At 36.6% G+C, this 27,865-nt stretch overlaps 1 protein-coding gene across 4 annotated transcripts; it reads left to right on the top strand.

Moving 5' to 3' along the window:
* Positions 1–5,409: 5,409 nt before the first annotated feature.
* On the top strand, positions 5,410–25,268 carry LOC145999982 (peroxynitrite isomerase THAP4-like). 4 transcript variants are annotated; one of them, XM_083137277.1, is made up of 6 exons: positions 5,462–5,652; positions 8,393–8,471; positions 14,542–14,727; positions 18,024–18,299; positions 21,635–21,738; positions 24,939–25,268. In XM_083137277.1, exons 3-6 carry the CDS (start codon positions 14,712–14,714, stop codon positions 25,053–25,055), a joined length of 513 nt encoding a protein of 170 aa, XP_082993403.1. In that variant the 5' UTR covers positions 5,462–5,652; positions 8,393–8,471; positions 14,542–14,711; the 3' UTR covers positions 25,056–25,268. The 4 variants fall into 4 exon arrangements, with proteins under 4 accessions (XP_082993406.1, XP_082993403.1, XP_082993405.1 ...); XM_083137280.1 differs by lacking the exons at positions 5,462–5,652; positions 14,542–14,727 and adding an exon at positions 5,410–5,454; XM_083137279.1 differs by lacking the exon at positions 14,542–14,727.
* The last annotated feature ends 2,597 nt before the right edge of the window (positions 25,269–27,865 follow it).

The raw sequence follows: 27,865 nt of genomic DNA, 5'->3' as shown, positions 1-27,865 counted from the left end.
TTGTTCTAATGAGTGATATATGATTGTCAAACACATACATGAATACATTATATTAAGCTCGTGAACTATAATTGGGAAAATTTAATACTAATTTGAAACGATTAAAGGCAATTAAAACGACAAAGTAAACTTTTGCGCAATCTTTCTGCCGATTCGCATTATTGAAACAATATTTAACCAATGGGGACGTTATCTCGTATTTGGAAATGCTGCATTGGTTGAACTTCCTATGGACAAGACCGTGAGTCACGCCTCCTGTTCCTCCGAATCGAACTTCACTCTGATTGGAGGATCGTATATTTCACAACACTTCATTGTTTCAGAGCTACCAACATAATTTCGTAAGACGTTGGACTTAGAAGAAATCCATGCGACAGATTTTTTGAACATGACTGTACCTTCCTCAATTTCATCTACATCGCTCATTCTCGTTGTTGTGATTAGCCAAAAGTGGAAGTAAAGCGGCACTAAATAAGAAAAATACAATAGTACATAAAGTCTACATGTAATATCCATTATACTTAACGTGCATATTCAGAAGCTTGTGAAATTGTCGGATGATCTTCTTTCAATTGCTTAAAGGCAAGCTTGGAGTTTGACGTCAGGTTTAGTGACTTGTTTTTCAGCTTTTTACCATTATGCAAATTACACGTTGCCACATTTAATTATATAGCGTAAAAAGTAATCCAACAGTTTTCTTCTGCAGTCACTCACACGGTCACCCTTGAGTCCTTGATGTGTCCTATCTCACAGCACCATCATATCGCGCCATAAAATTGCAAGTCTTTCTTGGAGAAAATAGTTGACCTTCAGCTTCTGGGCAATATTTTTCTTCCTCTTGCCTCAACAAAAGATTATTTCTTAATGAAACAAGCCACGGCTACGGATATGTTACTGTTCTTCCTTTATTTATGAATAGCAAAGAGAATGAAAATGTGGTTTTCAACTCGCTAACTCCACAGGAATATGAATGCCCGAAGCATGTTCAAGATTAACAATAAGTTTGCATGTGAAATTTGCTGTGATTTGATCTTTCATCTGCCTTTGATAGCGTTCATATATTTTTCCGTTGTGGACACCCGGAATTTAACTCAGTACTGAACACATAAATACACACATCAAATATTTATGTAAAGTTGCTCATCCAGGGACTTTTATCATAATGATACAAATGCAATTTATTTAAACCCTCACATAACATGATCAGAAAGCGATTTTATTCACAACTATGCCGTTACGAAAGGCATTAACATCTTCGGTAGTTCTGTAAAGTCTCTTTGTAAGTTTGACACAAAAATTCGGAAGGGACTTTCCCTGAACTGCAATTTCAGAGTCCTCATTGATGATCTGGAGACGTGGGTTTTATATTAAGAAGTTTTGTAATATATAAACAATCTCTAGTAAAAAAAAAAAAAGAAAAAAAAAGGAAAGATAAAAGAAAAAAGTAGTTTTTACCCCTCTAGGGACCGTGGAAAAGTTAATAGTTTTAAATCAGTATATTTAGTAACTGGCAGTCTTATTTTCCTTTTAACTTCGTGACAAAGTTCATAACATTCTTTCAATCTTTCATTATCCGTGGACCCTCTGGGAGGGCAAGGCGGCCAGGCTTATGAAACATTGGCAGATTACGAACTTATGGGGAGGATGGGCCAGGGTGCGAAATCCTGGGGGGGACGGGAGATTTCCCCCCACCAACAACCCTGGCCTAAAAAATCCCCCAGCAAACGTTTCCGGGGGGGGGGGGTGAGAGTTCCAGTTACAACAAACAAAAGATAAGCAATTACTTTTAAATTAAAATATACTATACTAAGGATAATATCGAAAAACACACAAATTAGTGTAGTTGTGAGTGTTCAATGCTGTTTCTATCTAAAGAGATCATTAACAAATCTACAGCAATACACACAATAACAGTAAAACAAGAATGCAAAACAATAATAACTATGAAATCTAAATAATTTACATTGACATAAAGCAAAAACTAAATAAACACGCAACATAATAAAACCACTTCAACTAGTATTTCATAATTTATTGACTTCTTTAACAAGTTAGTAAAAGAAATAGTTTGCTATTTTATAATATCTGATATATATATATATATATATATATATATATATATATATATATATATATATAAAAGTAACAAATTAATTTATTTGTGTAATAATACTAATATATTTTTAATTTAGTAATTAATTTTTACTTTTAATAACATTATAAATATGTATATCGTCTAATATATATGTATGTTTGTGGGGGGAGGGGAGTTTGTAGATTAAGATCTTTCTCCCCCTCACCAGTCTTAAATGATTTCGCACCCTGGGATGGGCCCCTTGAGCCTGGCCATGTGAACAAAGTCGCAAATGAATAACGATATGACTAATTACCAAACTCATTTTGAAATAAGCAAATGCGGTGGTTTCCAATTTGTTTAGATCTGTAGATTCCTTGCTTTTAGAGCCAGTTTACAGAACCCATGTTTTTCATTTTAAGTCCCAGAGATTTTGGGGTAGTCTTTAATGGTAAAATAATATTTTTTAAGAGTAAAAAAAAATGGATCGTAACATAATCAAAAAAGGTGTCGTGAACCATATAGGTGGGTTGCTCGAACCACCAGTTGCAGGAACCATTCAAATAGTGGATTATAAGGTAATGAATTCGTGAAACGGTACTTGGTTACCGATGATTTTTCAGTGAACCTGGTATCAGTTCCCAAAGGTCAAACGATATATTTGAAAATTAACTGCACCACAAACAAGGGTGGTGGCACAAATTCGGGATAACCAGTCAGGTTTTTTTTTTTTTTGCTAGCACAGGAAATTTTAAAATCTTGACTTTCGGGACTGAAAATGTACACGGTTTCCGCACAATATATACATCGCATTACGCCTTCCCAATGGCGCAGTGGTAGCGTCGTCGCGTAGAGGCAGATAGTGGTTCGGATCCCTCTTTAAACTGTAGGTCCAGTCCCGATTAGCCTTACTGTGCATAAAATGGATTTAAAACATCAACTTAATTAACCAATTTTCGTATTTTATGGTATGAAATTGGCCACAGACAAATTGTGTAATTTGTCTGTGAATTGGCTATTGATTGATTGATTGATTGGTTTACAAAAGTTTGGAATTGTAAAACACTTATAAAGAAAACTTCAAGAGGACCTTCCTTAATAAAATCAAGGGGCACTTTTAATACATGACACAATTTCCCTGCTGTTCAGGTTCTGTGACGCGGCATCCATGGGACGTCCGCAGGATTTTTTCCAGGAGGGGCAAGTAAGGTATTTTTTTCCAGGGGTGTACGAAATGTTCATGTTTCTTCAAAGCACTTATAAAAATTAACATAAATTACTGTGACTGAAATAAAATTAGGTGTAAATAAGTTAATTATTTAATCGTCCTCATACAGAGCTGTCCTGTCATGGATCTATGAGCGTCCCACAATCGGCAGAAGTGGGGTATGGTTGGTGGACTAGAATGTGATCCTCCCAGCTAGATCCGAGGGATCCGCTGACCAACGACAGGTGCGGTCCTCCATTCACATTGGGGGTTAGGCGTAGAGCTGACAACTCTGCACTGTAAAAAGACATGTCAAGAAACAGCAATATAAGGCCATGGATGTTCCCAAGGTAAAATATTCCGGAGGTAAAATAGTCCCCCATTCGGATATCCGGGTGGGGACTACTTTGGAAGGTCCCTGGACTAAGGATAAGATCTACATTAGGAATAAGCAGTGGCGTGCGGTGCTAAATCAGGCAGGGGAACAGGTGACCTGCACTTGCCTCCGCCAACCTCCCATGCCTGTCGTAATATAATGCAGTAGACCAAGTAAAATTCAACCCTTTCTGAAATGAACTAAATAAATATACGATACATATGTTATAAATTGTCAGAAGTGACATACATGAAGCCCGTTAAAATTATGACAATAACATTGTTAAAGCAAATATAATGTAATGTAAAGAAAACATTAAAAACAAAATTGTTGATGCACAACAAAGAAAAAAACAATGAAAGCAATATATGAGTGATCAGAGGAAATAAATGTTTGGTCGAATCCTGTTTCATCTCTCTATTTGTAGATTACGTTGACATTTTTTTTGTAGAGTTGAGCATTCTTGTAATTCAACGTCCTCAATGCAATAATGGCAATCAGATGGCAGAGTTTTTTCATGACGTCCGCTAGATTTGTAGAAATTGTGACAAAACCCAAACTGTTCCAAACTCCCTTCTCAGGAACAAACAAGGACAACAATAATTTGCCACTGAAAGAGTATCCAGTTAATCATTTACAGAGTTGTTGTAACTTGTTTGAAAATGATTTGTGTACGATTTCGTTTTAGTTTTTAATTCGGTTAGGATAGGTGTTGGTTTGCTGTTTTTTTCTGTAAAGTTCAATGAACTAAAAGCTTTCGTCTTCGTCTTCAGCCGGTCGATCATACAACATTTGCAACCCTATGCTCGCAACATTCGCTTTCTTGTCCTGCCGCTGCGTGCGTCTTGGGTCTTGGCTTGGGGCTGGTGGAACAGATGGATGCGAGCTGTTCCCTCGGAAGCTATTTCGCAGCGTTTAGCCAAAGCATTTAGCAGACGCTTAGACTATAGAACATTTTTCCAGTTCATTATGAATGACAGACGCAATTTTGCAATGAAATTAGGAAAATATGGACTTGATACACTCAAAACTATCACTACGACGCAATTAAACTTTAGCACATAGCAAGAATTTGAAGCAAAAGGAATTCGCTGTCTCTCGCAGGGAACAGCTAGAGAATTTAGCCACAGGTTTAGCTTCCGTGGTGAGGATCGTTTACCTTCGCGCGTGGTCGGAAATACTCGGCATCAGGCCGTAGAGGGATGAACGACGAGGGTAGGTGAAGTAAACAAATGCCCAGTCACTGTGAATGTTTATCTTCGGCGTTACTTTGGAAATGTTGATTTCGGGAGAAAGAAGTGTTCTTATTATGTTAATATAGATAATTTAAACAGCTTCAATGGGCGATAAGTAGGAGGGAACAGCCTGTTCCCTCTGTTCCATGGAGGGACCGCCACTGGGAATAAGGATATTAAATTAGGCACCTGGAATGTTCTCAGCCTTTACCGGCCTGGGGCATTTCAGTGTACAGTTAATGAGATAGTTAAGTATAATTTAGATGTAGTAGCTGTCCAGGAAGTTAGGAGGGACAACGTTGAGATGTACGTAAAGGAAATCGGTAGAGATGGAAAAGAGTATATAGATCTTGCTCAAGATAGGGACAGATGGAAGGCCTGTGTTGCTGCAGCCATGAACCTTCGGGTTTAAGAAGGCTAGAGAGTTAGTTAGTTAAAGTAAATAAGTAAGTAAGGTCGTTGACCCCCCCCCCTTCTCACTTCGGACTTTTGAATTCACGAAAGAATCAATGAAATACACTATGACTGTTCCCATAGCAACGAACATGTCGCTGTATTGCCGGTAAGACTTGTATGTTAAGTGAAGTTGAACGAATTTCACATCCTGAAAATTCGAAAAAGGATAGCTCTGTAAAAATCTGTGGAATAGTTTCACAAGGTCAAAACCTACTCTACCGTATTCTCACACACTAAATTAAAATTATATCCTTTCGTGTCTTGGATCGGAACTTTGTGGCCTTGAGTTACAGGAAATTTAAACGTACGTAACTAGTTTGGCGAGAATGTTGAAAATAGAAAAAGAAACAACTTTAGTTAGCTAAATTGCTCTTAATATATGTGATTTTTTTGTTTTATATGTATGTTTTTTCTTCATTCGTATCAACCAGCAAAATTTCCAGTTGGTGTCATTAGCCGTTTCTTTGTAAACAAATGTTGTACTCAAGGATGATCGAGCTATTCTTTCACAGTGAAAAATAGACATACTTTCGTTTGGCTGCAGTGTTGAAATAGATATAGGCTAGTATGTATGTATGTATATATATATACGATAAATTATTAATATGAATTCTAATGAGGGGCCAGTATTTCATCAGTTTTTTTTTTTTGGAACGCTTTCACAGGTGCATTGGTAAATATGCGATATCGCCCGAACACCTCTCGCTCGTTTATTTCGTTAATTTTAGTATTGATACTTACCTATTCTGTATTGCGGAAGATTCTTTAAGGTGAAGGTATGCCTTTTTTCATAAAATAGTGTCAACTTTTCATATTACGAGTCATCATTTGTATTCCTTGTTCCGCTTGGGTAACAGACAATATGGCGTGCACTCGTCACGGATCATCACGCGTCGTGCTTGTGTTTTGTCGATTTGGCAGTGTTTCAACCTTCTTTACCGAAAAATACCTTCTTTCGTGTTCATTATGACATCACAAACCATTGACGGACAGCCCAAAAAAACAAATAACATTCATGATAGCCCCACAAACCATTGTCGGATAGCCCCAAAAAACATTCATGGATAGCCGCACGGACCATTTCCGGCAGGGTTGGGTTAGGTAAGCATAGTTTAAAAAAAATCTCGTAAGAAAAAGACACGTTTGGAAACACTGGCGAGACCGCGTGACTTTCGATGCTCACGCCATCTGCAGGTACATAATGGAAACAACGGCATAATGTCAGAAAATGCAAGTTCCTTGCATAAAAAGTGATTATTTCTTGTTCTGCAGCATTCTATGGTGAAGTTTTCAGTTTCTGCGAAAGAAAATACCTCGAAGAACTTCGACAATGCTACAGAAACTGATTTCAGTAAGTAGTTTCTCCTGTAATTTTGAAGAAATCCGTTCAGGCGATATCTCATATTTACCGGTGCATTTTGCAAGAGTTATTTAAATGAGAATGAATTAAAAAAATCCTTGAAATATTGACTTTATTAATTTTCAATCATTCATTGATAATTTTTAATAAAGCCTGGTATATCAAGTTAACGAAAGTGCAGAAGTGTACAGAAATATAAGAAACATTTGCAAAAAATTGATTCAAATGAGTGACTGTCTTATCATATGTTGCCAGATGCTCCTAAGAAGTGTAATGTATCTTATTTTACACTCATCTAATTATGCGATAAGGCCCGAACACCTCTCACTCGTTTTTTTCGTTAATTTTAGCATTGATACTTACCTATTCTGCATTGCGGAAGATTCTTTAAAGTGAAGTTATGCCTTTTTCCATAAAATAGTGTCAACTTTTCATATTACGAGTCATTATTTGTCTTCCTTGTTCCGCTTGGGTAACACAATATGGCGTGCACTCATCATGGATCATCGCGCGTTGTGCTTGTGTTTTGTCGATTTGTGTTGCGTATGCAGTTTCAACCTTCTTCACCGAAAAACCAAAAAAACATTCACGATAGCCCCACAAACCATTCATGGATAGCCCCAAAAACCATTCATGATAGCCCCAAAAACAATTCACCATAGCCCCACGGACCATTTCCGGCAAGGTTAGGTTAGGTAAGCATAGTTAAAACAAATTCTCATAAAAAAAAAAGGCATGTTTGGAAACACTGGCGAGACCGAGTGACTTTCGATGCTCGCACCATCTGCAGGTACATAATGGAAACAACGGCATAATGTTTTCGCTTTACAGAAAATGCAAGTTCCTTACATAAAAAGTTATTGTTTCTTGTTCTGCAGCATTCTATGGTGAAGTTTTCAGTTCCAGCGAAAGAAAATACCTCGAAGAACTTCGACAATGCTACAGAAACTGATTTCAGTAAGAAATCCGTTCGGCGATATCGCATATTTACCAAGAATTTTTGCTATCACAATGATTTATTTAGTTTGTTCCAGTTCACTTTTCTGTGCCTTTGGCTAATTGCGTAGATGAGGATAAATGGTAGTAAGATAGGATGGATGAAGGTACAATCACAAATATATAGGGATGACAACACGAACCCCACATACAATTATACTAGTGTAATTCTCTTGTTAAATACAGCTCCAGTTTTCATCTTAACTGTCCTTTTGGTAGGGATTTTTCATTAAATAAATATTTATTTTCTTCATAGCTAATTTCCAACTTTTCCTAAATAGGGGTCGAATACCGAATAAATAAAAGTTAAGAAAAGGTTATGAAAAGTCAAGAATTTTGGATTTTTGTCATTTTGGTAGACACCCTGAAATAACAAAATGAATTAATCTGAAAATTATTATTGTTTCTTAATTGCATTCAAGTTTAAATGTTTGTGAATGAATATAATTTGCATATTTCACTGACAAAAATTGTAAGCATCTGTAGTCTAAATGCTTCACAGACAAATGAAGTCATGATACTGTATATTTTTCATTTGTTAGCAGACATGAAATGAGTTCAGTTATACGTTTGTATTTTATGTGTGATATATGACACACATAACGCTGGAATGCACCTTATACAGATATTTAGTATACAGTCATAGGTTGCAGCCCATAATAATCTAAAATTTTTGCTTATCTAACAGGAATAAGAGTTGATCCCATACCAGTACGTTTAATCAGCGTGGAACGACATTGTGCTGGCTGCAAAAATGGCTAACCCAGGTAATTAGTTCACTGGTTTTAAAAATCAACCCTGACCTAAATTTAGTTTTCGTGTTAGCATGTGGCAAAAAAATAAAAGTAAGAAATAGGACTTCTGTTCAAAATGTTTCTTGATTGATGCAATCAAATAGTAATCTGAGGTAAGTGTGATATTGGCAGAGTTATATTTCTTAGTGTTACCAGGTAACAAGACAAGGAGATCGATGTATTTTCACCAGCAATTTTTTTTATTAAGTGCTTTATGGCATTATATTTCACACATTGTCAATGTTTGCAAGTTTAATCATTTACACTTAACATTAAGCATAACTTAGAAAGTTAAAGATGAGCCTTAAGTATTATTATAATATGGAGAGCAGTTAAACTAACTACCGCATCTACACAATCTAAACTTATTACTTTTTTTAGAGCAAGACATGGATTGTAACTGCCTAACCTAACACACAGTGCAAAAAGAAAGAATACAAAAGAACATGTATGTTTTATAAACAAAATCCTCATGCTGTGACAAATCACGAGACCTGGTGGAAATAGCACGAAAGCTATTCTCTACAGGAATCTGAGTTGTAGACTTCATGATCACTGCCACATTAAAAATAACTAAGCTATATGTTAGAACCTTTAGTTCCAGAACCTAACTTGACTGAAGTTAAAGATGCTATTAAAAGGCTAAAGAATAACAAAGCACCTGGCATTGATTTAATACCAGCTGAGTTAATTAAATATGGTGGAAATTCATTAATATGTCAAATTCATAAATTAATTTGTTTAATATGGAATAAAGAAGAAATCCCTCAACAGTGGAAAGAATCCATAATTGTTCCTGTGTTTAAAAAAGGTGATAAAATCAACTGCAATAATTACCGTGGAATTTCTCTACTCTCAACAACATATAAAATATTGTCTAACATTATTTTAACAAGACTAACCCCATATGCTAATGAAATTATAGGTGATTATCAATGTGGATTTAAACGTAACAGATCAACTACAGGTCAAATTTTTCACATCAGACAGACACTTGAAAAAAAATGGGAATATAATCAAAATGTCCATCAGCTATTCATTGATTTCAAAAAAGCATATGATTCGGTCAAAAGAGATAAATTATATAATATATTAGTAGAGTTTGGAATACCTAAGAAGCTTGTTAGTATGATAAAAGTATGCACCAGTGAAACAAAGTAAAATTCGTGTGGGTATTAATATGTCTGACAAATTTACAATTCATGATGGGTTAAAACAAGGAGATGCATTATCTCCATTGCTCTTTAATTTTGCCCTGGAATATGCTGTTAGGAAGGTAAAAGAAACTAAAGAAGGACTAAAATTAAATGGTGTGACTCAGTTGTTAGCATATGCAGATGATGTAGACTTACTGGGGGATGATGTGAATACAATTAAGAATAATGCTAAAATATTTTTCAAAATTGCTAAAGAGATAGGTTTGGAAGTTAACAAAGACAAAACTAAATATATGCTTACAGGCCGAAACCAAGTGTTATGTAATAATCAAAATCTAATTATTGATAACAACTCGTTTGAACCAGTCTCCAAATTCAAATACTTAGGAGTAATATTAACAAATGAAAATTATATTAAAGAGGAAATAAAAAGTAGGCTTAATTCAGGAAATGCATGTTACTAATCTCTTCATAAACTTTTGTCTTCTCTTTTAATATCTAAGAAACTAAAAGTTAAAATATATAAAACAGTAATTTTGCCTGTAGTATTATATGGATGTGAAACTTGGTCCCTTACATTGAAAGAGGAACAGAAATTGAGGGTATTTGAAAATAAGATCCTTAGGAAAATCTTTGGACCTAAAAGGGATGAGGAGACAGGTGAGTGGAGAAGGTTACATAATTTAGAACTACATAATTTGTATTCATGTCCAGATATTATTAGAATAATTAAATCAAGAAGACTTAGGTGGGCAGGCCATGTGGCACGAATGGGAGAGGAAAGAGGAGTTTACAGGATTCTTGTTGGGAAACCTGATGGTAAGAGACCTGTAGGAAGGCCAAGACGAAGATGGAGGGACAACATTGAGATGGACCTAAGAGAAATCGGTAGGGATGGAAAAGAGTATATAGATCTTGCTGAAGATAGGGAAAGATGGAAGGCCTATGTTGCTGCAGCCATGAACCTTCGGGTTTAAGAAGGCTAGGGAGTTAGTTAGTTAGTTAAGCTATATGTTAGTTTGGGTATAAACTTCTATTCCAGTTTTACAGTCCAAGTAATCATACTTGCAATCAGACACAACTTGACAGTCAAGGTTCCCCCCCCCATTTTCATTTTATTGAAATTCATATGTTAACCTTCTGAAACATGAGGTTTATGTTCTGCCTCGAAACCCCTCCGAGTTAGTCCCCAAGTTTTGCTCCTACTTGAAATATTCAGAAAACCGTTCAAAATGAAGACACCTGCAATAATATGAACAGACATGCAGTTAAAGTAAAGGAGCGTTTTTTTTCATGGTGTGGGGAATTTGGGTCCAGTATAAAGGACATCCCCGACACCCACTCAAACTTCTGGAGACCTCCCCCCCCCCAATAAACAATAGGTGATAATTAACCAGCATTAAAATCATTTTGTCATGAGCTGATTTGTTCACCATATACAAGTTCGAAGGAAGGAGAAATAACAAATAATTTGTTTCCAAGCATGTGTAAGCTTGCTATTATTATTGCTACTTGTTAATTTCTAACACATTCAAAAGTTTTAACATTTATGCTAGAAATATGCAAGAGAAGCACTAAGTTTTGCGCATCGAAAGGAGACCCCAGTCCTACCCCCCCCCCCCCCCCCCCCCCCCCGTGCCCAACCATCCTGCTACGTTTTCTGTTGAGTGCAATGGCGTCAGGTGTGACCAAAACGAGTTGAATCTAAAAGTTGAGATTTTTACTGTGAGTTAGGTTCATGAAGGGCTTCCTAGGGGGTCCATCTGAGATATTTAACCCCAAAAACTGTCAAAATTCAATGAACGGCCATGTTTGAGCCCATGCTGGGTGCATTTCTAACAACTGATATTTTATTTACAGACACCCTGCAGGTAAGTCTACACATGAAAAAAATCAAGCCTTAGACTAAACCCCTTCATTAAAAAAATCGGGCTTAAAAATGCAATTTTTTTAACTATTGTTACCCCATTTTCCACCATAATTTTCGTACTTACGATGCAATTTCAAGCAAAACATACCTGAATATCATAGGATGTAAACTTCATTAGCTACAAAATGAATTTGTTTCAGGTCTCTATCTTTACTGCTACATGAGCAAAAAAAGCCATGTGCCATGTTGGAAAAATGGCTGCCACAGGAGAACTAAAAACAATATTTTTTTTTGAACATTGGTTTTGATATCTAGAAACATATACAAACCTATGTACTAAAAATGATTTTTTTCTAAAATGGTCATGCAACCACCATTGGAAGGTTTGGCATGGAATGACCCCCCAGGTCATCGCAGAAAATGGACAAATCCAAGGTCCTTTGACCGTCAGTTTCCCCCCACTCTTGCAGATCTGGTCACAAAACCTATCTTTTTCAGCCCATATGTTTACGGTTTCTGTGACGTCATTAAGATAAAATTTCTCAGAGTAATGCATGCAACGCTCTTGTTTTTATGAGAGGAAAAAAAACACATATTGAAGAGAATCGCAACACAACTTACACAGAATACATGAAAGTAATGGTGCGTAGAAAAATTATAACTAAGCAAAAGTATAAATTTACCTACGGATAGTGCTGGAAAGAACTGGAAAATACTAGTTTTGGATCCATTCATAGTATTTCTTTTGTTTAATTTTTTGGATCCTGCAGTTCAAATATAGATCTCGGAAAAATGTAGTTTTACAAAACACGAAGTACTTCTGTTGTTTTGTGGTTTACTATGCTTACAAATGGCAAAACTGCTCAAGATTTTTGTTCTTAAGGTGATGGACATATGCGTACTTACTCAGACAAAAGCTTTTTCCTAGCACATCTTACCTTCACACTATGGATGGCCAAAAATAGGATTCCAGAAAATTTAAAATCTCGATTAGAAAATTTTACTACCCGGATTTCGGAGACAATCCGAATTTCAAAGAGAGAAGTTTAATATTTTTTCCATTTTTCAGGTTACCTGAGATAGTATGGACGTGCGCTTACAGCACCGCGAGATATTGTTATCACTCAGATACTAGAATATGAATCCCATCCCATAGCATGCGGCATGACTTTGGCATTTACCCTGGAAAAATATCCCCCCCCCTCCCCCCCGTTGAAAGATGAACACTGACATTTGGCAAATCTTGCGATGACTACGTAATAATGCCACGCTTCGCCACTGGTCACAGCAACAATTTGAGTGATTCAATTGGTGTTTTAAGTCCACTTTATGCACAGTAAGGCTAATAGGAACTGGTCCTACAGTTTGAAGTTGGATCCGAACCACTATGTGCCTCCACCGGGTATTGAACCTGGAACCCTGTGATTTCAAGGTGACAATGCTACCATTGTGCCATCGGGGAGGCCACAACAAGCATTTGAGAAGCAAAATATTGAAGGTAGCAGTTTTGTTGGGTGATGTCAGCACCAACAAAAACATTCCTAGTTTAGTAGACCAAAGTGTGCTAATTTTATATTTTCAAGAAACTCTTGAAAACTGTGTGCTTCTAGATTTTAAAAATTCCTTCACCAATGAATTGTGAGTAATATTACATATATAATACTGATAAACAGATATGTACAATTTTGTCCCTTCATGATGGATTGGTTAGGTAGCATACTAAAAAGCCAGGACTTCTAGGTTCGAATGCTGGGTAAGGCATGGTTGTTTCATTACTTCAGTTACATGCCCAAGGGAGGTTGGTGGGAGTCATAAGTCTTCCCCTTTGGCCCAGTATTCCTAAAAAAAGAAGTCAAACTCACGAAAAGATGGCAAAATGAGGACTGACTGTTAAAAAAATTATACGTAACCCCCTCCTCTTTCAAAAATCCTGCATGCCACTTTTCATTAGCCTCGTTCGGTGGGCCAGACAACTTCAAGTCGGCTTGAAGATCATGCACGTTTAGCGTTCGGCAGGCGGAAATTGACGTTACGTCTTACCAGTGGAAGTGTCTGGCCATTCAGACAGCTTAGAGCCATCTTGCAGCCGGAGGAAGTCAAGGAAAAGTTGACTTGTTTCGTCTGCACAAGATCTTGCAAGATGGCGGCATCCGTGGAGATATATGTGATTTGGGATAATGTTATTGCGGAGATGGCTATAGTTATACTTAGCGATGTCTCAAAACATTCTTTGTTCTTAAGATAAATAAATGATACTTTGAAAATGTTGAAATATTGGTTTGAAGTGAGAGAAGTTCATTGTTTTGACCACGTTCATTGAATATCTCGTCTGCTTCAAAGAACGAAGAGCGTGACTTCGAGACAAGATTTGAACAATACAATCTACTTTAGTGAATGCTAAGTATATATCCATAATAAGACCTAATGTGGTAACATTTTTTTTCTATTCAGAACAATTATTTGGATTGAACTCGAAATATTATGAAGGTGAATATGAAAATGAACTCAAAATTGATTTTAATTACTTAAATAGAATTAATCGTATGACCAAAGATAATATACCATATTTACCCCCTTTCTGAGAATAGTACCTACTTTTTTCATTCTTTCCTAAAAATATATTCTCTGTAATTTTTCCCTTTGCAGCTTGTATATTAGTTGTTGCATTGACTAGTCTCATCCACAGACCACGTGTGACTTTTTTTGTCGTCTGGTGATTCAGCTAAGATGATCTAAAGCCGGAAGATGGTAGTCACGTGTTTCCTCTCAGATACATCTTGCAGTTGTCTGGCTCGCCTAACGGGGCTATTGATTCACCATTTTCCTCATCACAATTCAACTAGAGAAGTAGAAGCTGTAAACTATAAATACCTGCTTTTCTATGTACTAAATAAATTATAAAGTTTATGTAACTCTTAAATCCCATTTAACTTTCTTGAATAAGTTTCACTTTCACATAATACAAATTTAATTGCCACAATAACCAAATTTGATATAGTTTGCTAACAATTTCCAGCATGTCATTCAAGACCATATGCTTGAGATGTGCACTGAAAAGTGGGTGAAAGGATGTAGAAGATACTGTGAATAGAAATTTATGTAAATCAAAGACGTGAATATCAGGGTTTACAAAACTGAAGTCTTGTGTTGGAAGATACATGTCACGTGATTTATCCAACACGTTCAATGGTTACTTTTAAACGTGAGTTTAATGTATATTGAATTTCTATTTTAAGAATTACTTTATTTATATTTTTGAAATAGATATACAAATCATCTGACAGGATTCCCACGTGAACTCTATCTGCATTTTCCCTAAGATTTTGCAGTTTTCCAGAGTACTAAATACTAGTACATTACTATATTAAATATATTTTACAATGGTCTATGGTACAAGGTGGTTATAATTAAAGTGACGGTGTTCAGAGTGGTACAGCACGGGCTGTAATGAGAGTAGCAGTCTGAAACTTCGTAGATATGCTAATGAAGCAATGCGCTCGCGAATTATGAAAAAAAAAAAAAAAAATAGTTCCAATTCTCGCCACCAGGGTAAAAAATGGCGCTGTAAGCAGTCGAAACGTGGAATTTTCCGTAACTCTGACGTCAAAGTCGGTGACATTGCCTAACCATTGTGTGAGCTCCCTGGTTGTCATTGGTGACGCTTGTTGCTTTTCCCTTTAGTAATGTTCATGTAATTCGAATAGTGAAATTGTAGCGATATTTTATTACAAAGAGTATTGTTTTCTGCGATTTATAGTGTTTTTCCTGTAACTATACCAAGATTTGACTGCTTACAGCGCCATTTTTTACCCTGGTGGCGAGAATTGGAACTATTTTTTTTTTTTGCATAATTCTCGAGCGCATTGCTTCATTAGCATATCAACGAAGTTTAAGACGGCTACTCTCATTACAGCCCGTGCTGTACCACTCTGAACACCGTCACTTTAATTATAACCACCTGGTATATCTATTTTATCACTAACATTGCCAATCTGATATATTTATAAACAGTCTGTAATTTAGTGAAACATTCTGCCATTTTATTATTACTTTTATGAATAGATACATATAATTCATGTCATGGTTTTGTAAAGTAAATGAATAAATAAGCAGTTCCTTTTCAAAGGCAAAACCTACTGTAATCACCCAATTGCATGCATTAATTATGGGGATGAATCAACCATTCATCGAACATTCAAAGAATATTTGCAATTTTATATCAGATCAGTGGCAACACCGCAAGCATTGACTCTGAGCACCCGCCTGCGGGTTCCGCGATTCGATGGACATCGCTGTGTGCTATGTGCCATGTTCCACAAACAGCATACTCTGCTGAATAAAAATCTGTATAAAATTGGTTTCCTAATGTGAATTCACAATGATAATGCATTTTAAAAACATATGCAAAAAGATTCAAAACAAGACCAATATTGTATTTGTAGGACTATCCAATACTAAGAAAACGGTGTTTCGAAAAATGGCTAAAAACTGTTTTTTGAGAAATTTTGAAAAACTGAAAATTAGTAATTGTGTTTCTGCCTGCACCCTACTAAAATTTTGTCCTCCCTGATGGTGCAGTGGTAGTCGTCACCTTGTAATCAAGGGGTCCCAGGTTCGATATCCACTGGAGGCACATAGTGGTTCGGATGACACTTTAAACTGTAGGTCCAGTTCCGAGTAGCCTTACTGTGCATAAAGTGGACTTAAAACACCAAATCAATCAATCAGCCTACTAAAATTTCATAACGATCGGACAACCTGTTTTTGATTTACAGAATTTCAAAGATGGCGATCGTTTGCAAAAATTAAGAAAAAAACGGCCCTGTTTTTGTTCTCAGGGTGATAAAAAATAGAAGGCATACTAAAAAAAATTGATTAGCACAGATTAATGCAGAATTGCATAAGCTAAATTTTGATGTAACTCTTTTTAATGTAGGTCTACTGGTTGATTTTTAATTGGAGTCCAAACTCGAGTATCTATAATTTTTAATCCGATAGTAGATGATTTTCCCTGAGATTTACAGGTTTGTGGGAATCTTGTCTGAGTACTAATGAGCATCATTGGAAAGAATATTATTTTTTAATGTTGTGTTTTAACTATGCTTTGGGCGCACAGTGAGCAAGTGAATGAAAGAGTGAGAGAGAGAAAAAATAAAGGCAAGTATGGGTGTATGTAAATTAAGGAGATGGGTGGGTTAATAAAAAAAAAAGTCTTCAATGCTTGAAGAAAGATTTAAAATAGCCTACAGGAGAGATTCTCTAAATTTCTTCAGATCACTTTGGTGGCCAACAAGTAATCGACTCAAGTTTGAACCCCAGACTGACAGTTGGTATCTTTGTGCGTGTCAGTATGCCATTACTGGACTCCCACACAGCCAAATGGTTAGCACCCTTACTTTTGGTGCAAGCATTCCAGGTTCGATTCTTGGTGGGGGCTCCCAGAATTTCGGTGGACAATTGGGTAGCTAATTGAAAACAAGTATAGGGCTCCAGTCTTCAGAAAACAGTGGCAATGGGTGTCGATGAACTGACCATGTGTCACACAATGCCCCTTGATACACCCTGGCCCTTACTGGACTGTTTTGTTAGTATAGAATTTTTATGTAATCATCATTCATTCTTGTTATTTGGATTAGCCCAAAAGAGAGATAAAAACCAACACAAAGAAAAAATATCCCATTCTGTACAAAGAAATATAACATGGTCAACTTACATATGCAGTGCGTGGCTATGTTCAGTCAGTTCTTTGAGGGACAAGCAACTATAACGCTTTTCCAGTTTTACTGCGGGTGCTCTATATGCTGGCAAGGGAAGTGGGGAGCAGAGAAGCGACCAATCCAGCATGATAAGAAACTCAACAGCCTGTAGAAAGAGGTTCACGTAGTAGTTCCTTCCCTCGACATCGTAACTCTTAGCGCAATCGCTGTTGTCTGGTTGGTCAGCTACGTATTCCCCACTCCCCACTTTTCTTGCCAGCATATAGAGTAGAAAAGACCTATAGTAGGGCAGTTTGTTTGAATTGTAGTGTTAAGTCCACTTTATGCAGAAATAGGCTAATCGGCATTGGACCTACAGTTTAAAGTGGGATCCGAACTACTGTGCAATGTGCCTCCACAGGGTATCAAACCCAGGACCTTTCATTACAAGGTGACAATGATAACACTACGCCATCGGGAGGCCAGTAGGGCAGAGGTTCTCGTCCAGCATATGGAAATACAATGAATAACAGTCAAGTGTGGTTGTCAATTCTTCATTCTATTTTCTTGCAAGGGAGGTCAGCTTGCCTTTTGTGTTGTGATACATTAGCTGGGTAGACTTGGTCAGAATGCAGAATGTAGGAGAATACAGAATTTGCCACTTTTTGTGACTTTAAGTTTAGCAACAGTGCACTCATTTGCCAATTGTATGGCAGAAGGTTCAACTACCTTCCTAGTTGACATTCCATATAGTTCCTGGACATTGCTCTTAATTGCCAAACCGTTCTCCTATTTTTTTCAGAGTTAATAAACCTTCCGCTTCATGAAGCTGTGCAGCCATTGTCTTGGTTGTTGGGGAAGTGGAGATGCGAGAATCAAGGCAGTGGGCATTTCCCTACGATCAAAGACTTCAAGTACTCGGAGGAGCTGCTGTTTCAATCTGTGGGACAACCAATGCTCAATTACAATGCTTATTCATGGAACCCAGAGACCAAAAAGCCAATGCATTTGGAAGGAGGATTTCTTAGAATCAATCCTGGCACTAACCACATTTCATTTATTCTTGCCCAAAACTTTGGTACGTATATCAATAAGTTAAACCACTTGCTCAAATATGTGTACAATTGGCCTTGTTACTCTTTCATAAGAAAAATCACACATGTGCAGTGGTTAAATCATTAAAATGTCTAGAACTCAAATGTAAGACAAACTTTTTGACAGATACTCCTGTAAAAACACGACAAACCAAAACACCCTGTTTCTGAGGATGGTGAGCCCCTACCAAATGTAAACGCGGTTGCAGAAGAATTTGCGAAACACAGGCAACGGGTCCACGTATAATATTGAAATTATGACAGAGCATTCACAAAGTAGAGTGCTAGACATACTGAATATTCAAGAAATCAGTATAAATGAAATCAAAAATGCTGTCAAAAAGTTAAAACCAAAGAAGTCCGCTGGACCTGATAAAATCCCACCATACATTTTCAAAGGTTGCGCTGATGTTTTAAAGGTTCCTCTGTCTATCATCTTCAACTCTCTCCTATCATCTATGCAGTTTCCTGATAGATGGAAAGTGACCGCTATATGTCCAATTCAAAAGTCTGGTGAAAACAATACAATACAAAACTACCGTCCTATTTCTATTTTATCCACTCCTGCAAAAATACTAGAACAAATACTATACATGCATATTTTTAACCATGTGAAAAATTCCATATCCGAATTTCAACATGGATTCCTACCCAACAGCTCGATTGAAACAAATCTTGGAGAGAAATTGCATTATACAAGTACAGTATTAGACGAAGGGGGCAAGTAGATGTGATATATACTGATTTCTCAAAAGCTTTCGACACAGTAGACCATGACGTACTACTGAGTAAACTAGGTAGCTTTAATTTGTCACACTCCCTAAGAAAACTCATGGCGTCGTACCTAATGAACAGGCGACAGTATGTCACCTACAAAGGCTCCTCATCCGATGAATTTTTGGTGAGCTCGGGCTTCCCTCAAGGATCCAATATAGGGCCTCTTCTATTTTTGTTGTTAATTAATGATTTACCCGAACATCTGATGGATTCTCACAAACTCTTGTTTGCTGACGATTTAAAGTTCCACAAAAGAATAACAAGTGCAGATGATTGTGCCTCCTTACAACGTGACATAAATAGGTTGAGTGCGTGGTGTTCATATAACAAACTTTCCCTAAATGTTAAAAAATGCTTCTCTGTTACATACACCAAGCAAAAGACTCCTATAGATTATCAGTATAAAATAAATAATGTTAACCTTAAGAAAGCGGAAAAGGCAAGAGATCTAGGAATACTTTTTGATTCTAAATTAACGTTCACCTATCATCTGGACAAAGTAATAAGCGAAGCGTACAAACTTGTTGGATTTATTATTCGCATGGGCAGGGGCTTCAGAAGTACACAAACTCTAAAAATATTGTATTATTCTCTAGTGTGTACAAAACTCGAATTTCGCTCTGTCATATGGAACACAGAAGTTCAAAAACATACCGCAAATTTAGAATGTGTACAGTCAAAATTATTGCGATACATGAAATTCAAACTGGAAGGCGAATATCCCAGGTTTGAATCATCTACTAACTTAATAGAGCAATTCCATATGGACAGACTTGACCACAGAAGGACAGCCCGAGACCTTATGCTACTTTGGAAAATTTTTAACGGCAAACTTCGATCTCCTCTGTGGCTTTCACAATTCAAAATACGCATTCCGAACATAAAAACGTGACCCAAGCATGGAGCCTTCTATGTGAGCAAAGCGCGAACAAATATCATGAAAAGGTCACCTATTTGGAGAATGAGTGCGGTCTACAATGCTATGGAGAAAGATAATAAAAGCATCGATTTGTTCACAATGTCATATTCACAATTCAAGAAAACAGTTATACATTGGCTAGAAAAATAGATGGAAATATGTTATGAAACTCTACAGTATTGTTATTCTATGTATTGTATAAGAAATTGTACTATTCTATTACAATGTGAACTCTGTAAATTGGTGTAAACCTGTTGAGTTCAATATAATAAATAAATAAATAAATTTAGTTCATTTATGTGTAGAAGTCCAAGGATGTGCATATAAAACATGATTGTTTCCTAAAAGCTTCAACTAAAGCACTAAGTGAGATATGGCTCATCATATTTTTATATTTTTTGGAATTGTTTTACTTGCATGCATTTCTTTTTCCTGAAATACAGACTGGAGCATTCCCTTGTCATGGATGGGACACGCGGACTACATTTTTGATATTAAAGTAACTATTCTACTGATAGTTAAGCAATATTTTTCTTACTGTTTCTGTGCGATGAAATATGAAACGTAACACTGTTGATTAAACATGACTACCCTTTAAAATTCTTTCCGAGATTTGTAGCTGCAAGTGAACAATTTTGTGTCACGGGTGGAACAACGAAACACTGCCTCTTTACTTGAATTTTCAAATGATGAAAAATAAATTATTTAAGACAGAGAAGGCAATAGACCTTTTAATATTCCAGTGGAATTGAAGGGGAGAAATGTAACATGCCCCAGATTTCATATAACTTTGAGAGAGATTGACACACTTCATGCATAGTGAATATTTTTGAATGGACAGTAGAGTACTGCATTGGACCACTTTTGCTCGAAAATATTCGATCGAATCTCCCATGCTCGAATATATAGAATATCAAATATCTTTTTCATGGGACAATAATCGTACAAATATATGCGTAAAAATCCATCCTGGTAGTTTCAGCCCATAATTATCTATTCATTTTCATACATTGCTATGTGTTGTAAACATGGACTAAATTACATTTTAACATGAAAATGATAACTATGTTCACTTCAGTTTCAATTTCACTGCTCTTTCACTTCACGATCCATGTTTGAAGGGCCAATAGTACAGAAAAATTACGGTTACACGTGAACTACTGGGTTTCGAGCGTATACTGATCGTTTTCCCTGTTCGAGGGATATTTGCTCGTGACGTCACGGTGATTGAAGAGCTGTCAGTTGCTAACGCTCTAGCATCGTCCGTGCAAACTATTTGCCGGTCGAGCAAAAAATGCTCATTGCAGCACTCTAAAACAGTAATGTAATTACTTTTTGAGTTACACACACATATATATAATGGCAAAAAATATTAATGAAAACATTACTGTGGATTCAAAAATTCTCATTTACTACAATTACACGTGGAAAGAAAAGGTTTACATATTTCTTAGTTGACATCGCCTGCTTGCTGCACTCTCTTCAATTACAGTCCAGGTTCGTTTTAAGTTCACTCCATGCAGAGATAGGCTAATTAGGACTGGACCTACAGTTTAAAGTATGAGCAATTCAAATTATTCTGAATTATTTCTTTCAGCTAACTCCACTTTCTCTAATTTCTAGGATTATGTTCTGTGGAGGAAGGTGAAGTGTGTGACAAGTCCATGACATTGGAATGCAATGATTTCATCAGGATGTCATTCATGAAAAACCCTTCAGTCAGAAAGGTAAGAACCAAAATTTGAACCACTCTGATTGTAGTAATATGATATTTTGATTTTTTAATCATGTAAATTTACTTTACTACTTCCTTACATACATGTGAGCAAATGCATTCCTAAACTGATAATAACATTGCCTACACTTTAGCAAGATAAAATGTACGTTACAATTTCAACATTCCAGTTTACTAAACTTTTGTTTCAGTAGTATAATCTAATTACATAAATTAATTATACTTTGATTTATTTATGCAACTATTTCAATATAACAACACAATGGTGGAATTGATTGATTGATTGCATTGGTGTTTTAAGTCCACTTTATGCACAGTAAGGCTAATTGGGACGACCTACAGTTTAAAGTGGGATCCGAACCACTATGTGCCTCCACCGGCATCAAACCTGGAACCCCTTGATTACAAGGCGACGACGCTACCATTGCACCATCGGGGAGGCCCTACAATGGTGGAATTAATCAACATCTTGTGCATCTCAAAAGATAATGTGAATCTCGAAGACTTGAACATTCCTTTTTTCTTGTTTCGTGCTTTTATGCCCATATGAGCTAATTACAGTGAAGATAAATAATAATTAGGTGTAAATGATAACATGAATTCAAAACTTTCAGTAGCGAGACTGTCACTCAGTTTCCATTCAATACTTTCTCCTATCCAGTATGCTATGTAAAATGGAATAGTAGTTCTGCTGCGAAGTTCACTAGTCAAAATTAATGTTCTGATATATTTTTTTTGCATTTCAAGGTTTGTACATGTTATTTTATTAATTCACTACCCCTACTGATGATATACATATGTATCAGCATTATCAGTGTTGCTTCAGTGGCTGGGTGTGATTTTGATGTGAAAGGTTCCAGGTTCAAGTCCTGACAAAGGCAAGGGTGTTCTCTGTGAATGTCCCTTCATCACTTTCATCTAAACTCACGGCCATGAAATTAGGTGGGTGCAGAAGTTTGCGCTGTTGCCACATCAGAGAACAACCCTGTGTGTTCGGATGTTTAAGGAAATGAAAGATCTCGTTGTAGGGTTGGTCTTAGTAATGTAATACAAACCGACAGTATTTGCTTAAAAGGTAAGGGATGACACAAAAGTGCTCCCGCTTTGCTTTTCCCATATGTGGCACCAGCACAATTCTGCCCAGGCACCTATTTTCATGGCTGTGGATTTAGTCTTTCATTCTCATCATCATGATTAACCAAAAGTATCAGAACAATAACAAAAATACAAATCCAGTAGTGAAGTCTGATAAGTGGATCTTAAATTTTAAGTTTAAGTTCACAATAGAAATCTTAATGAGTGACTAGACCACAAATGCTGTAAAATAATTAGACATTACATACATGCATGGTACAATTACAGATTTGCTCATAAACCCAGACCAAATTAATTTCTCCTTTCCTGGAAAAAAACCCTCATATTTTTCTTGAATTATGAATTTTAATTACTTTGTTGTAGCACAATATGTATTTCTACTCTCTCTTCATAAATCTGTCAAAATGTACAGAAATTGAAGTCCAAAAAAGTGCTGATTTTTGTCCAGAGTTATTTTGGGTTGTATACAAGTTACTAACTCTAATCAAAATGCAAATCTTAGTAACTGGATTTTATGTTCAAGAATTGTATGTTAAACACTTTATTCTATTTAAGAGGGTCATTCGGAAAGTAACCTTCGTTTGGTTGTAAATAAAAAAAAACATACTGTAGATACAACAAATTTTTATATCTGAAAGGTACAGCTGTCCTATATTTTTCAACATAGTCGCCATGTAAATTCAAGCACTTGTCATAGCGTTTCACCACCTTCTGCATAAAACTCGGCCACCTGGGAATTCAACCAAACTGTCACAGCATTTTGAAGATCCTCATCGTCAGCGAAGTGCTGTGCCTCAAGCCACTGCATGTGAGTGAACAGATAAAAATCAGAAGGAGCCAAGTCCGGGATGTACGGGGGAGGATCAAAAATGTCTCATTTGAATTGGTGCAAAAGGTATTTTGTTCGCCGAGCAGTGTGAGGGTGAGCGTTGTCATGCACGAACACAACCCCAGATGTCAGCACATCACGGCATTTGTTCTGGATGGCTCTTCTCAGTTTCTGCAAAGTGTTACAGTAAACTTCAGAAGTGATTGTCGTACCACGTTCCATGATTTTTTGCCCAAAGAAATCTTATTACTCCGCGTACCTCGCATTTGGCGGGATTTTCGATGGCAGCACACATTTTGTGACGTTATAACCAGCACTACGATGCTCACACTAGCACAACTGGAACCTTACTGAATCACATATTGCGTGATGTAACAACGGTTGTGCTCTGCCCACTACTACTAGCATCACAGCACAACGGCGGTTACTTTCCGAATGACCCTCGTACATGCTATTACTCGAACCTTACATTGTTCTATTTTTAGTTATGTTTTATTGGTAGAAAGCTAGTCGTTGCAACTAAGAAATAATTCACAATGAACTTTGAATATTGGTCATGTCAGAGAATCATCACTGCCTGATTCTTGCAAGAAACTGTTATCTAATTCCTGGTCATTTCCACTTTCAAAGTTACGTAGGTACGAAAAGTTAACTTCACCAATCATGAAGAGAAGAATGGACGTATTTTTGCACTTTTCAACTTCATATTTGTGCCTTTTCTGCTATGGTGACAATAAAATCCAAAGCAAGAAATAGACTGCATAACCTTGAGGATGATATGCATGTTTCGTTGTCAACTGTAGGGCCTGATATCAAACAGTTGTGCTCTAAGCATCAATTGCAAGCCTCACATTAATAAAACAAAACTCTTTGGAGCAATTTCCATTGTAGTAAAATATATTCTAGGCTGATGTTTGTTCCTCATATTATCTTTCAATAAATGAATAACAATAGTACTGGAGTAGATTTGACAGTAAATTAAACTTTCTCTTGATAATATATTCCACTTCGATTTAAGATTAAAAATTAAAAGAAAAAATTAACAACTTTTTAATCTCATTCCCAAGGCTGCCGTGAACGTAAAAAGGTAGGGGATCCCTACTCTAGGGTGATCACTTATGTCATCAAAAGGGACAAGATGATTGCTAATTTAATTAGTTTTGTAAGTTGATGAGAGATTTTCAGTTTTCGAAATCTTCAAGTAGGCAATATCCCTGACTTTCCGTTTGATATTTTAAGGTATTCACAGATGTTTTTTACCTTTTCAGACCCGAAGAACATTTTGTATAGAGGATGGAAAATTAGTGCAAAAATTTTGCATGGAAACAGTTGACCAACCACTCCAGGAGCACCTGTGTGCAGTGTATACGAAGGTGCAAGAGTAGACAATCCAATCTTTGTTTTTCACTTCAGCATTCAATGTTCTTAGCTACAGTGAAATGTTAGAAGTGGCTGTGATACATTGGTAACCTTTTAAACAATTTCAAAGCGAACTAACGAAAGGTGGACTGTTTTGTAATCTCAAAAAAAGATAGTTTCTTATCAATTTATTCTCTTGCAAGCTGTTCTGTTTGATGTAAATAAAATTTGAGAATTAAAAACTGTATTTTTGTGTTTTTGAATAATGCTAAAATATTTTTCAAAGCAGCTAAAGAGAAGTTTGGAAGTTAGCAAAGAGAAAACTAAATATATGTTTACAGGCCAAAACCAAGTGTTAGGTAATAATCAAAATCTAATTATTGATAACAACTCGTTTGAACCAGTTTCCAAATTCAAGTAATACTAACAAATGAAAATGATATTAAAGACGAAATAAAAAGTAGGCTTAATTCAGGAAATGCATGTTACTTTTCTCTTCATAAACTTTTGTCATCTCGTTTAATATCTAAGAAACTAAAAATTAAAATATACAAAACAGTAATTTTGCCTGTAATATTATATGGATGCAAAACTTGGTCCCTTACATTGAAAGAGGAACATAAGTTGAGAGTATTAGAAAATAAGATCCTTAGGAAAATATTTGGGCCTAAAAGGGATGAAGAGAAGGTTACATACTTTGTATTCATGTTCCGATATTATTAGAATGATTAAATGAAGAAGACTTAGGTGGGCAGGCCATGTGGCACGAATGGGAGAGGAAAGAAGAGTTTACAGGATTCTTGTTGGGAAACCTGATGGTAAGAGACCAGTACGTAGACCAAGACGAAGATGCAGGGATAATGTTGAGATGAACCTAAAGGAAATTGGTAGGGATGGAAAAGAGTATATAGATCTTGCTCAGGATAGGGACAGATGGAAGGCCTGTGTTGCTGCAGCCATGAACCTTCGGGTTTATGAAGGCTGGAGAGAGAGTTAGTTGGTTATTTTTTGTGTTTTGTGGTATTTGTTGACCAACAACAAATTCCATTCATGTTTGGGGAATAAATGATGTGGTTGATAACACCAGCCTGCAGGAGTTCAGATGACTCGCTGATGATTGTTGGGTCTGATTAATTTCAGCATGCTGATTCAAAAAATGAAATCATTTTTTGCCCATCACAGATAGCTCTGTTTAGATCATGCTAAAATATTGGTTTTCTAGAATACAAATCCTCCAATTTTGAACTATAAATGCACATAGAATATTAAGCACTTAATCCACCTTCCATCTTCACAAGACACGTTGACATGAAAATTGTAAACTTTGATTACGTAAGTTCCATTTTTGAAATCCCTCATAAAAATTTCCTTCACAAAATGTCCAAAACTCAATGTTATAATGTTGTGGGTTGATTGAACTTAATGACATAGAGAAAAATCCTGACGTGATGGGATGAAATTTATGTCCATGTGCGTGATCAGCATTCAAAATACTTCCAGAATCGCCTATTGGTTTGTAAACAACCAAAATTTTCCTTGCATAAATTTCCTTTGATGTGTTAGGTAATAGATGTAATGTAATAAGAATTTTGATTGTGAAAAATCCTGACGTGATGGGGAAAAAATGGATATCATTTCCGTGATCACCATCCAGAATACTTCCAGAATCAGCTATTGATTTCAAATCATCAGTTTTTTTTCTTCAGGTGTAAAAATTAGATGTAAGCAAGTTGCTAGCTTTTTCTGCGAAACTTACTTGTAAAGATTCTATTAATGTCTGTGACCTCTGCCACCATCCCCTTGGGAACTCGTTGCTTCACTGCTGGGCTGGCTTCCGGTTCCCAGCGCATGCAGCAGATGAACTGGCTACACTAGCGATCCTAGCGGCATGCAGGGAAAGTACAGGAACCGGAAGCCAGCCCAACAGTGAAGCAACGAGTTCCCAAGGGGATGGTGGCAGAGACCACTGAAATTATTAGAACATTTACAAGTTAGTTTCGAGGAGAAAGTTAGCAACTCCCTTATGTATAGCATATTGGTTACGTGCATGTTACTCACTAACAATTAACAAAAATACGTTAGAGTATTCAAATTGGTCTACTTACGCAAGTGAGTATGTATTCTTATGTGAACGACGTTTCGGAAGCTTTACCGCTTCCTTCCTCAGGTTGTAGTTTTCGGCTCAGAATATCAAGCCACGTCAGAGAAGTGTCATGTAAGGATACTGGGTGAAAGGTTTAGGTTAAAAACACTTCATAGTGCTTGACATATACAGAATTAAAACTACCTTTGTTAAAAACCCTTAAAACTCACAATAAAATATGTTAAAACCACCGCTACGGTAAACTGGAGTGGCCGTTGAGAGCCCCAACTCCCTGTCAAGGTGAAGCGTGCGAGCAGATGGCGCCACGCAGCGGAGTGGTGGGGTACTTCCCCTCCCACGAGAGATCCCTCCCCTCTCTTTTTCTTTCCTCTCGTCACCAATCCAAGGAGAATTCGCGTTCCACTTCGGCTGCTTTCTTTACCTCCGATGTGACATGGAAGCCTATCGGAGCACTTTTATTATTCATATTGTCCCACTTTTTAAAAAAGCTAATCCATACATCATCTAAATTGCCTTCGTCCGGGTTCAGTTTATTTCTGTGTCCCGCGCATATGAATGCCGTTTCGTATACGTTCCTATCCAATTTACTATTACTTCTTTTGATAACATCCCTTTAATTATTCTATGCCCACTGTTTATTATATGCTCTGCAAGCCTCGTTTTCGGATCCCTTTCTTTGATGTTCTTATCGTGTTCCCCCCATCAAATATGCATGTTCCGGCCGGTTTGTCC

The sequence above is a fragment of the Lepisma saccharinum genome, chromosome 16 (genome assembly GCF_977018435.1).
Source record: "Lepisma saccharinum chromosome 16, izLepSacc3.1, whole genome shotgun sequence".
Taxonomy (NCBI): Eukaryota; Metazoa; Arthropoda; class Insecta; order Zygentoma; family Lepismatidae; genus Lepisma; species Lepisma saccharinum.
The sequence above is the reverse complement of the archived record's forward strand: the minus strand, read 5'-3'. Positions and strand labels throughout refer to the sequence as shown.

What these genes read in the sequence shown, in the direction of transcription:
- LOC145999982 (XM_083137277.1), top strand. An exon ending in TATTCTTGCCCAAAACTTTG is followed by an intron (nt 18,300 to 21,634) that starts GTACGTATATCA and finishes TCTAATTTCTAG; the next exon opens with GATTATGTTCTGTGGAGGAA. An exon ending in AAAACCCTTCAGTCAGAAAG is followed by an intron (nt 21,739 to 24,938) that starts GTAAGAACCAAA and finishes TTACCTTTTCAG; the next exon opens with ACCCGAAGAACATTTTGTAT.